At 37.2% G+C, this 13,316-nt stretch overlaps 1 protein-coding gene across 1 annotated transcript in view; it reads left to right on the top strand.

Moving 5' to 3' along the window:
- The window catches only part of PLA2R1 (phospholipase A2 receptor 1), a 132,805-nt gene that overhangs the window by 40,826 nt on the left and 78,663 nt on the right, over positions 1–13,316 (top strand). The window contains 2 exon segments of the mRNA XM_063106482.1: positions 4,061–4,174; positions 4,670–4,813. Of these exon segments, the coding sequence (XP_062962552.1) occupies positions 4,061–4,174; positions 4,670–4,813 (258 nt within the window).

Raw genomic sequence — 13,316 nt, 5'->3', positions numbered from 1 at the left:
CAGGAGAATGAAACTAGACCCATACCTCTCACCATATACTAAAATCATCTCAAAATGGATTAAGGATTTAAATATACACCCTGAAACAATAAAACTTCTTAAAGAAAACATAGGAGAAACACTTCAGGAAATAGGACTGGGCACAGACTTCATGAATACAACCCCAAAAGCACGGGCAACCAAAGGAAAAATAAACAAATGGGATTATATCAAACTAAAAAGCTTCTGCACAGCACAAGAAACAATTAACAGAGTTAAAAGACAACCAACAGAGTGGGAGAAAATATTTGCAAAATATACATCTGACAAAGGATTAATATCCAGAATATATAAGGAACTCAAACAACTTTACAAGAAGAAAACAAGCAACCCAATTAAAAAATGGGCATAAGAGCTAAGCAGGCATTTCTCTAAGGAAGATATACAAATGGCCAACAGACATATGAAAAAATGCTCAACATCACTCAGCATCCGGGAAATGCAAATCAAAACCACACTGAGATACCATCTCACCCCAGTTAGGATGGCTAAAATCCAAAAGACTCTGAACGATAAATGATGGCGAGGTTGCGGAAAGAAAGGAACTCTCATACATTGTTGGTGGGACTGCAAAATGGTGCAGCCTCTATGGAAAATGGTATGGAGGTTCCTCAAACAATTGCAGATAGATCTACCATACGACCCAGCTATCCCACTGCTGGGAATATACCCAGAGGAATGGAAATCATCAAGTCGAAGGTATACCTGTTCCCCAATGTTCATCGCAGCCCTCTCTACAATAGCCAAGAGTTGGAACCAGCCCAAATGCCCATCATCAGATGAGTGGATATGGAAAATGTGGTACATCTACACAATGGAATACTACTCAGCTATAAAAACAAATGAAATACTGCCATTTGCAACAACATGGATGGACCTCAAGAGAATTATATTAAGTGAAACAAGTCAGGCACAGAAAGAGAAATACCACATGTTCTCACTTATTGGTGGGAGCTAAAAATTAATATATAAATTCACACACACACACACACAAAAAAAAACGGGGGGGGAGAAGATATAACAACCACAATTACTTGAAGTTGATACGACAAGCAAACAGAGGGGACATCGGTGGGGGGGAGGGGGGAGGGAGGAAGGAGGGAGGTTTTGGTGAGGGGCGACAATAATCAGCCACAATGTATATCGACAAAATAAAATTTTAAAAAATTAAATTAAAATTAAAATTTTAAAAAATTAAAATTAAAAATTAATAAATAATTAATTAATAAAAAATATGTAAATACATGTATGCATGCATAGAATCTCTACCAAATAGTATTTTATAAAAACATGAGGAAGCCATTAATTTAGGAGCAGGGACCAGAGAACCTCTTGCCTGTATTTGAATACCTCCTCTACCACTTACTGTCAGGGCTTCCCAAGCAAGTGACTTAACCACTCCGTGCCTCAGTTTCCCCCTCTATCAAGTGGAAATGATAGTAGTGTCTACTACCTGGTATGGATTACATCTTGTAATGCAGGTAGTCTTAGAAAACTGCCTGACACACATCACAAACACTCAGTGTGTGGTAACCATTTAACAACAACTATGCACACAGTTTGGTAATCTGCTTATTTCACTTAATGGACATCTGTCCATGTCTATAAATACACATATAGATCTACATCATAGTTTTTGATGGTTACAGAATAGCAGAGGTTAGCAGTTATATATTGTTCTTATCTCCTATTAGGGATAGAGAGAGAAAATGATTTACTTTGTTTTTATTTACTGCTATCATAAATTGTCCCTGCACATACCTTTGTGTATAGATCCGCAATTATTTTTCTGTAAGTTTATAGAAGTAGATCCACTGGATGGTAGAGGAATCACACTTTAAAGCTTTTGGAAGTCATTAGTACCTTCCAGAAGGATTGTAACAAATGCATGAACAGAACATGCCTGCTCTTTCCCCACAGCCTCGCAAAAGAGGGGAAATATCATTGAAACTAATTTGAGTGAGTCATAGTGCAGGAAAACGCCGATTTCCAAAATCATTATTTACATGTAATTGTTTTTATATAAAAGTTTGCACACCATTTATGAATTATAATTGTTATCTATCTTAACTTCCAGGATTTCTCATGAGAGGGTTTAGATTTATTCATCAAGTTTGAATAGCAATTTTTTAAAAATAAGATATGTCAAAAATTATGATTTAAATACCTCCATTCTATAATTAGACTTTGGGGATTGTAAAACAGAAGTCTGTTCATAAAGACAGAAACCTGTTTTGAGATATTTTTTAATGATGAGAATAGTCTAATATTTCGTGCTAATCACTGGTAAACATTAACTGTGATGTAAGGAATTACCTAAGCTGTCACAAATGCCAAGAATTATCCAAAGAAATTTTGGTTTGAGTCTGCTATTCGTATTGTGGGCCAATTTAGCTGTAAAGGTAAGATTTTTTTTGTACGTTTAAACACAAATTAAAAACACACAATGTTTTTTAATGCATATGATTAAAACAGTTTCACAATGGGTATTCAAAATAATTCTAAGAATAAGTAATATTTAAATATTATAGTTACATTATTTTAAAATATCATTTGGCACTTAAACATACATAAAATGTGGAAATTTCTTCCTATCTCATCAATCCATCTTTCATTTCACCTCTTGTTATCTCAAGACCTGTTAAATGATTTAATCAAATGGCGCTATCAAAGAAGTAATCAAATGGACATTAGGAAGAAATGCCATGTTAATGCCACAGACACTTGGAAGAGTGGGGCCCATGCTGTTTCTGTTTAGTGATTTCTGGAGTCTCAAAGTTATAAAGCACCTTTTTCTCTTTTTTACTACTGTTTTGAAATGTGCAATCACTGAGGACACTGCAGCCTTGTTATGTGAATACACTGGCCTTCATAACGTGGATAATCATACAATCTATCATCCAAACCGAGACTCTTTGAGAGTAAAAGCGGCTGCAATTAATTATTATTCTGGAACTACCAGCACAAGCCATGAGTTTTCCAGGCAAACTGAGACAAACAGATACTCTACTTACAACTCTTATCTATCAGAGTCTCAGTCTCAGGCTGGGCCTCTGCATCTGGCTCAATATAAATTGTGTTCTAAAGCAAATGAGCCGTAACAGAACAATGCTCTCCTTTGTAGATGAAATGATTAAATGGCAACATTTGAAAGTGTCACAAAATTAGCCACTTTCCTTAAAAGTTTCTAACACTGGGGTTTTTCCAAATTTTATTGTGCACATAATACATGTTTATTTTAGGATAATTTTCAAAATTCACATGCACAAAGAGAAAAACCAAAGAAAAATTTTCCCATAATTTAAAAATATTGAGAACCAGGTTTTTCTGCACAAGTATGTCAATGCATGTATTTTTTCATAGCATCTGTAACAAAAATGGCATTGAATTAAACCATGAGTTGCTGTGGTGCAGTGAGTGGTTAGGAGTGGAGGCCACAGATTCAGCCCTCCCACCCCCAGTTGCAGAAGCAGCTGGCGTTGCATATGGCCTTAGGTCCCAACCTGCTAGGATCTCTCCGGCGGCGCTTGGATTATGCAGCTCCTCTTGGTCAGACAATGTCTAGTGGCTGTCACACCATACAGCCCCCTCCCTGCTCTTCTCAGCATACCTTCCTAAATTTGAAGATTTGCATCTGTACATTTTCTGGGAGTAGCCCTGGACACTTCCTCCAACACTCTCTAAAACGCTTAAGTGCATGAGCTCACACAAAATGGCCTCGAATTTGTAACCATGCACCTTGGACAGATTGACGACCACTGAAAGGCAACACTTCTGAATGTTTGGATGAAGAACTTCACAGCTAAGGAGCAGCTGTCAGTGAGCCTTTGGAAAACTGCAGTGTTTCTCAACATAGTGGAGGCTTGCTTTGTCACTCTGAAACACCAGGATGGGTTTTAGTAGCACCTAAACCCTTTTTTGTCACTGACTGGGATTAATTTATGACTCCATGATCCAGGAATAGGAAAACAAGAAGGAAGTGTAACACTGAATTTTTGAAATTTTGTCATTTTCATTTCAGAGCACATGAGCAGTGAAGCCCTAGAAGTGTGGATAGGTCTGAATCAGCTGGATGGAAACGCTGGCTGGCAGTGGTCTGATGGGACACCACTCGGCTATCTGAACTGGAAACCAGGTACCCTCAGCCTTTTACTTGCCTTCAACACGTGACATCATCCTGTATCCTCAAGCAGCAGCATTTCCCATGTAGATATAAACCATGTTATTCTGAAAATAGTTTACAAACATTTTTCAGCCTGACTGAATTCCTATAATACCAGCTTTTCCAGACAAGAAAATGGAGGCCAAGAAGGTAAGCCACAGCCAAGGTTGCAGGAGGATTTGGGTCAGAGCCAAGTTTCCAGTCTGCTGCTTTAAAAACAGCAACAAATTGCAAAATACCTATCTATTTGAAAACAATAAAATTGGATCTTTCGTAATCTTTGAGAAATCAGTTAATTGTCATGCCTGGATTTTAACTACAAAGTTACAGATATATCATAACATCTTGTAGGATTCACTATATATACCAAATAGAAGGGCTGTCCCCTTGATGCTAAAGCTATATTTTAATGTGTATTAAACTAACCACTTTTGCTTCTAATATGAAATTACACACTTATATTTTCAGAGATAAGTTTTGACCCATTTGTTGAATATCACTGTGGAACATTTAACTCATTTATGCCAAGTTCCTGGAGGAGTCGAGATTGTGAGTCCACCTTGCCTTACATATGTAAAAAGCATCTAAACCACACTGATCATAAAATAGTTGGTGAGTGTTTTTAAGTAGTCTGACAGGTTTTTTTACTTGTCATCTTAATATGTTCAAATTCTTCTATATTTTTGCTAGCAATTCATAATTTAAATTTAGTAAGGCTGATTTATATAAATAAAAATGTGTAACTAGATAATATCTGTTATTCCAAAGGTACCATGTATTTAATAAATGCATTTTAGGTTTTTGCTAAAAAGTGAAACAAAATAACCTGAGCATAGCAACATTTTCTTCCTTTTTTAAAAAATTTACATTCTCACTTATTCTGCATTAGAAAAAAAGATATGCTTCCTTTTCTATTCTAGTTTTGAGTTTTATCTGTTTCCCCTAGAAATTAAAAATAAATTAGAAAATGATTGTATAAAATTCTTTACTTCATTGATTTTCTACCATGCTCTATATCTCTTCTCAGTAACACACCCTGAAATAACATACCAAACTTTTAGATGTAATTAAGGGTTAAATAATACCTAATTACAATTATTTCTGTTTTTAAGGTCTATTACTTCTTTTTAGTTTCTGTGGGAATTACTGTCTTAACTCAGAAAGTGGAGATAAAAACATAACCATTTTTAAAAGAATCATCAGATTAGAAACAACTCTAGATTGAAGACAAAAAGCTGAATTATTTTTAAATATTGTCTCTTACAATTAGTTTTAACTATTATTTTTCTTTAAATCGCTAAGCCTAGGAGGATTGTACAATATGGGGTAGGGGGTGGGGAGTGAGGGAGCATCCTATCACTTTTTTATGTAGAGATTTTTCCATTATTTCAAGAATTTGCTGAAATTGATACCGGCTGTTATTGTCGTTTTCCCTCCCTCTCTTCTTTGATCTTCCTTTCTCCATTTCTTCCTTCTTCATTTCTTCTTCTTTCTTGTGCCCTCCTGCACTCTCTCCTGACACCCTTCTTTTCTTCAGTTTTATTCATTCTCCCGATCTACTAATTGAGGTTAGAAGACCAGAAATGGGAATGGTTAAGCTAAGCTTGTTTGCGTTATTTGCTGTTGCTTCAAGTTCAGCAACTTCTTTGGATGATCTAGTTCCATGTCTCCCAGCTGTTTCCAGCATCCCCAGAAGTTCCTCCTTAAAATTCCATGTGTAGAAAGGGTTCCATGAGTTTTTTTTTTAAGTTGAAAACTGTTAGAGTAGATGATATCTAAATGTTCTAATGTTCTTTGACTGTGATTCTAATTGCTGTCAGAGTTCTAGAAGCAATTTAAAAAGAATGTTTTGTTTTCCAAATGGCAGTGAAATTGTATGTAACTAAATTAGTTCTTAAGAGAGGCACCTAGTTTGATTAATAAATTAACGTAAAAATGCTGTCATCAGGTTGGAGACAAGCTCCTGGAAAAGGAAAGCCAAAACTTGGCATGCATACACCGTCTTCCCCTCCAGTGTTCAAAGCTTCCTGGCACTGTGTTCCTGTAGGTCCAACCTGGAGCCCATATCTACCCAGAGTGGTACCACAGACACTCACACTGACCTCAGAAGGTGAAACCTATCTGTCATTCTTGCTTTAGGGAACTGGCCAGAGTTTTAGGCTCTTTTCAGCTGAGAATAAATATCTACTCCACCCACATACTGTGTATAAAATCCTTGGAATACCATTTAAATTGTGTTCCATGAAACTCCTTTTGCAAAGAAAAAAAGATTTCCAAAATGGACAATTCTGTTCAATTTTATACATAGCCCTGACTCTCTGCTTTCACTGTATGACCTTTGTCAAATCTCTTCTTTGTTTTATTTATTGTTTTTTAAATAAATTTTATTGTGTATATTTAAGGTATACAGCAAGATGTTATGAGATACATATATTTAGTAAAATGGAACAAATTAGTGAAACAAATGAACGCATCCACTATCTTACATTGTTACCCATTTTTTCACTGTGGCAAGAGCAGCTATAATCTACCCATTTAGCAAAAATCCTGAATATGAAACACTATTACTAATGTTAGTCCTTATTTTGTACAATAGATCTTCAGACATGTTCATCCTACATATCTGTTACTTTGAATCCTTTGATCTATATCTCATTTCCTCCCCCACCTCCATCCCTGATAACCACTTGTTTATTCTCTATCTCTGTATATTTGACCTTTTTTTTGTTTGTTTGTTTTAGATTATACATGTAAGACCATGCAATATTTATTGTGTCTGGCTTAATTCACTTACCATAACTTCCTCCAGGTCCATCCATGTTGTGGCAAATGGCAGAATCTCCTTTTTTAAGGCTGAATAATTTTCCATTATATATATATATATATGCACTAGTTTCTTCATCTATTCTTCTGTTGACTGACACTTAGATTGTTTCCATATTTTACCTACCTATTGTGAATAATGCTACAATGAACATGGGAATGCAGATATCTTTATGAGGTGGTGATTTCATTTCCTTTGGGTATATACCCAGAAAACAGGTTACTGGGTCATCTGGTAATTCCATTTTTAATTTCTTAAGGAACCTCCATACTGCTTACCATAATGGCTACACCAATCTACATTTCTACCAACAATGTACAGGGGTTCCCTTTTCTCCACACTCTTGCCAGCACTTGTTATCTCATGTCTTTTTGATGATAGCTATACTAACAGATGTGGGGGGATATCTCCTTGTGGTTTTGATTTGCATTTCCCTGATGATTAGTGATGTTGAGCACCTTTTCATATACCTGTTGGCAATTTTTATGTCTTCCTTGGAGAAATGTCTATTCAGATACTTTGCCCATTTTTTAACTGGGTTGTATGTTTTCTTTTTATTGAGTTGTATGAGTTCTTTATAAATTTTGAATATTAACCCCTCATCAGATATATATGAATATATTTTTTTCCCAATAAGTAGGTTGCATTTTTATTTTATCGATTGTTTCCTTTGATATGCAGAGGCATTTTAGTTTGTAGTAGTCCCATTCATTTATTTTTGCTTTTATAGCCTGAGCTTTTAAGTGTGGTACCCGAGGAATCATTGCCACGGCCAATGTCGAGGAGCTTCTCCCCTATGTTTTATTCTAGGAGTTTAATGGTTTCAGGTCTTATGTTTAGGTTTTATGTCCATTTTGAGTTGATTTTTTTGTATAGTGTAAGATAAGAGTCCAATTCTCATGCATATGGAAATCCAGTTTTTCCATGACCAGTTGTTGAGAGACTATCCTTTCCCCATTCTGTCTTCTTGGTGCCCTTGTCAAAACTTAGTGATCATATATGTTTGGATTTATTTCTGAGCTGTCTATTCTGTTTTTTTGGTCTATGCATCTGTTTTTATGCCAGTGCCATACTGTTTTGATTACTGTGGCTTTGTAATATAATTTTAAATGAGGAAGTGTGATGCCTCTAACTTTGTTTTTCTTAATCAAATTGCTTTGTCTGTTTAGGATCTTTTGTGATTTCATACCAATTTTAAGATTGTTTTTTCTATATGTGTGAAGAATGCCATTGGGGGGTTTTATAAGGACTGCATTGGATCTGTATATTGCTTTGGATGGTATAGACATTTTAACTCTTAATTTTCTGATCAATGAGCATGAAATATCTTTTCACTTATTTGTGTCCATTTCAACTTTTTTCATCAATGTTTTTTAGTTTCCAGTGTACAGGTCTTTCACTTTTGTATTAGTTCATTTCTGTTGCTTATAATAAAATACGTGAAACTGAGTAATTTGTAAAGAAAATGAAATTTATCGCTTACAGTTTCTGAGACTGGGAAGTCCAAAGTCCATCCAGGGGTCTCACATTGCAAGATGGTGGAAGAAGAGAGAGCAGAGAGAGAGAGAGATAGACTCTACTTTCTCTTCTTTTAAAGCCCTCAGAACCATGCCCCTGACCACCATTTTTAATCCATTCACTACAGCGTGGTCCTACAGTCTAATCACCTCTTCAAGGCTCCACCTTTCAATTATCATAATAGGATTTCCCACCCTCTTAACCGTCACAATGGGGGCCAAGTTCCTAATACATGAAACTTGAGAGACACAATTCAAGCTTCAGTGAGTTTTGGAGGGACATAATTCAATCCACTACAACTTCTTTGGTTAAATTTATTCCTAAGTATTTAGTTTTTGGTGCTATTGTAAATGCGATTGTTTTCTTGATTTCTTTTTACCTAGGTCATTATTTGTGTATAGAAATGTCATGGATTTTTGTTTGTTGATTTTGTATCCTGCAGCTTTACTAAATTCATTTATTAATTCTAACAGTTTTTTGGTGGAATCTTTGGGGTTTTCTACATATAGGACCGTCTCATCTGGAGACATAGATAATTTTACTTCTTTCTTTCTGATTTGTATATTATTTCTTTTTCCTATCTGATTGCTCTTGATAGTACTTTCAGAACTATATTGAATAAAAGTTGTGAGACTGGGCATTCTTGCTTTGAACCAGATTTAGAGGAAGAGCTTTCAGTTTCTCCCCATTGATTATGATGCTAACTGTGTGTTTTTCACAAATGGCCTTTATTATGTAGAGACCTTCCTTCTGTTGAGAGTTTTTATTGACAAAGGATGTTGAAATTTTTCTGCAACAATTGAGATAATCATGTGATTTTTTTTCTCTCAATCTGTTAAGGTGATATATCACATTGATCAATTTGCATGTTATACCAGCCTTGGATTCCAGGGATAAATCCCACTTGATTATGATTATAATTTTTTTGATGGATTGTTTATTTGCTTTGCTAATATTTTATTGAGGATTTTTGCATCAATGTTCATCAGAGATATTGGTCTTTAGTTTTTTTTTCTTGTGGTGTCTTTGGCTTAGATATCAAGGTGATGCTGGCCTCATAAAATGTGTTAAGAGATAGTCCCCTTCAGCTCTATTTTTTAGAAGAGTTTAAGAAGTATTAATACTAATTTTTCTTTGTAAGTTTGGCAGAATTCAGCCGTGAAGCTGCCTGGTCCTGGGATTTACTTTGTTGGGAGATTTTTAATTACTACTTCAATATCTTTGTTTGCTATTGGTCTGTTTGGGCTTTTTATTTCTTCCTTATTCAACCTTTGTACGTTGTATTTTTCTAGGAATTTATCCATTTTCTTTAGTCAAATTTGTGGTGTATAATTGTTTATAGTAGTCCATTATGATCCTTTTTATTTCTGAGGCATCTGTTGCAATGTCTCCACTTTCATTTCTAATTTTATATATTTCAAGTTTTTTCCTTAGTCTACCTAAGGATTTGTTAATTTTGTTTTATTTTTCAAAAAACCAACTCTTAGTTTTATTGATTTCTTTCCTACAGTTTTTCTATTCTATACCTGATTTACTTCTGTTCTGATCTTTATTATTTCCTTCCTTCTGTGAACTTGTTTTGGTATGTTTTGTTTGCACTGTTGTTTGTCTCAAGTATTTTTTAATTTCCCTTTTGATTTCTTCTTTGACCCATTGATTATTCAGGAGCATGTTGTTTAATTTTCATATATTTTTATAGTTACCAGAGCTATGCTTGTTATTCGTTTCTAGTTTTAATCCATTGTGGTCTGAAAAAACACTTGAAATGGTTTTAATTTTTCAAAATTTGTTGAGACTTGATTTGTGACCTACCATGTGATCTCTCCTGGAGAATGTTTTATGTGCTGTTGAGAAGAATGTATATTCTGTAGTTGTTGGATGAATTGTTCTGTAGATAACTGCCAGGTCCAATTGGTCTCAAGTGTAGTTTAAATCCTGTGTTTCTCTGTTGATTTGTTGCCTAGATGATCTGTCCAACACTGAGAGAGACATTCAGGTTCCCAACTATTATCATATTTGGGTCTATCTCTTTATTTAGGTCTAATAGTGTTTGCTTTATATATCTGGGTGCTCCAGGGTTGGGTGCATATATGGTTATGATTATTATGTCTTCTTGCTGCATAGATTTCTTTATCATTGTATAGTGGCCTTCTTTTTCTCTTTTTGTGGGTTCTGGCTTAAAGTCTATTATATCCAATATAAGAACAGCTACTCATGCTAGTTTTGGGTTTTCATTTGTGTGGTATATCTTTTTACATCCCTTCATGATTAGTCTGTTACTTTCTTTACAGGTGAGGTGAGTCTCTTGAAGACAACATATAGTTGGGTCTAGCTTTTTAATCCAGTCAGTCATTCTGTGTCTTTTGAGTGGGGAATTTAAACTATTAATATTTAGTGTTGTTATTGAAAGGTATTGTCTTACTCCTGGCTTTTTATTGATTTTTGTTTGAATGTTTTAAATATCTTTGTTCCTTTCTTCCCCTTTTATTGATTGTCTTCAGTGTTTGTTGGGTTTTTGAAGTGGTAAAATATAGGTTCTTTCTCTCTCATTTGCATTTTTGTTCTACCAGTGGGTTTTGTTCTTTCTTGTGTATTCATGGTAGTGATTATTATTTTTTGGATTCCAGATGCAGGACTCCCACTCTTTTTGTTTGTCTGGGAAATACACTATTTCTCCATCATTTCTTAAGGATAGCCTTACAAAGTATAGTATTCTTGGCTGGCAGTTCTTTTTTCTTTTAGTATTTTGAATATATCATCCCATTCTCTTCTGGCCTTTAGAATTTCTGTTGATTAGTCTGCTGTTAGTCTGATGGGGACTCCCTTATAGGTGACTTGACACTTTTCTCTTGCTATTTTTAAGATTCTCTCTTTGTCTTTGAGCTTTGCCAGTTTGACTATGTGTCTTTGAGAGGATCTTTTTGGATTGAATCTGTTTGAGGATTTTGAGCCTTCTGAATCTGAAGGTCTGTGTCTCTCCCTGTACCTGGGAAGTTTTCCACTATTATTTCATTGAATAGGTTTTCAATGCCTTTTCCTTTCTCCTCCCCTTTTGAAACAACATGATTTGGATGTTTTTGTGTTTAAGGGTGTCTGCTAGCTCTCTTAGATTTATTTGTTTTTTTAAATTCTTTTTTTCTTTTTTTTTTTTTCCGGTCCACCTGGGTTATTTCAAAAAGAATGTCTTCAATACCAGAAATTCTTTCTTCTGCTTGCTCTAGCTTGCTCCTTAACTTCTTGGTTGTGTTTTTTTTTACTTTGTTGAATCCTTCAGTTCTAGGAGTTCTGCTACATTCTTTTTTAAGGTATTAATCTCCTTGTAAATCTCCTCCTTCATATCCCAGATACTTTTTCTCATTTCATTGTGTTGTCTAACTGAGTCTTCTTGTATCTCATTGAGTTAGTCATTTCAAGTGTTTCATGCTCTATTGGGTCTGGCACTTAATAATTTTTGTATTCCTTTGATGGTGTCATATTTTCTTAGTTTTTTTTGTTTTTGTTTTTATCTGTTTGTTTTTTCATATTTCTAGTATCCCTACATTGGTATCTGGTCATCTGGTAAAGTAGTTGCTTCTTCAATCACTGTAGAGTGAGCTTTGAGAAGAGAGTCTTCCTCTTGTAGATGTGTTTTATATTGACAGTTGAATAGGATAATGTAGGTTTCAAGATGGCGGCGGCTGCGGCGGCTGGCGCGGAGTAGCTGAGGTGGAAAAGGTGGCCACTGGGCCTCAGGCAGCCGGGAAACTTGTGGACCTTTCTCTGGCCATCTCTTAAGGGAGGACTGCTGCTGCTGGCCGGTCGTGGGGGCTCAACGCCACTTTGCCCCCGGCAGGAGAGGCTGCCTCATTTACAGGCAACAGCTTTGAAGTGTGGAGCAGGAAAAGAACTGATTCTTAGCTGCAAAAGCGAGTCTTGAAACAGGGAACACGGCGCCAGGGCTGCTGTGGATGCAGCCAGGATCCCGGAGGCTGGGGCCGCACTGAAGGCAGCCAGCTGCCCTATCCAGGATTCGAGGTTTCAGGCCGGCATTAAAGAAGACTCCTGGGAGCGCCCGAGCGGCGCCGCGACTGAACAGCCCGAGGCGGCAGCGCCGAGAACACGGAAGGCAACAAACCAGAGACAGAGCGAGCGCCCGACCTGGCACAGCACTGTGAGTGATCCCTGGCAAAGCTCTGTTCGGGGGGTGGATGCCCACGCGGCTCCCCGCCTGCACCACCAGGCCACTCATTGCCCCGGTGCTGCCTCCATTTTCCCAGGTGCGGGCAGCTCCGCCCTGCTCGGCCATCACTGAGCCCATTTGCTTGGCCTGGCGCGGGGCTTTCCGGACCCTGCGGGCTGGCCTCCTCTCCCACTCCCTCCACGGTTCTCTGGCAGGGCTGGGGGTGTGGGGCGTCCCGACCAGTTTTGGGAGGGCTAGGAAGTACGGGCGGGCCGACTGTCACTCCACCACACCCTGGACTCCGGCCCCAGTAAACTTCCTGTTACTGGGAGGCAGATACCATCTCTGCGACCACCAGTTTGGAAAAAAGCCTAACGAATTTCTGGTTGGGAATAGTGTGGTAGGAGAGTTCCCAGGTCTGCTTGAACCTGCCGGAGAGCAGGCTGCAGGCGGGCACTAGACTCGGTTTATACCGGGGGGATACAAAGGTGAACAAGACCCGAGAAAGATCTACACAGTGCTACAAAGGCACCCAGAGAGACTGGTCGTCTGTGCCTAGCAGAAACCTGGTAGACTTCCTGGGCGAGGCGGTGCTGAGCAGGGTCTTGAAGGCC

This window comes from Cynocephalus volans, chromosome 1, assembly GCF_027409185.1.
Source record: "Cynocephalus volans isolate mCynVol1 chromosome 1, mCynVol1.pri, whole genome shotgun sequence".
NCBI classification, from domain to species: Eukaryota; Metazoa; Chordata; class Mammalia; order Dermoptera; family Cynocephalidae; genus Cynocephalus; species Cynocephalus volans.
The sequence above is the reverse complement of the archived record's forward strand: the minus strand, read 5'-3'. Positions and strand labels throughout refer to the sequence as shown.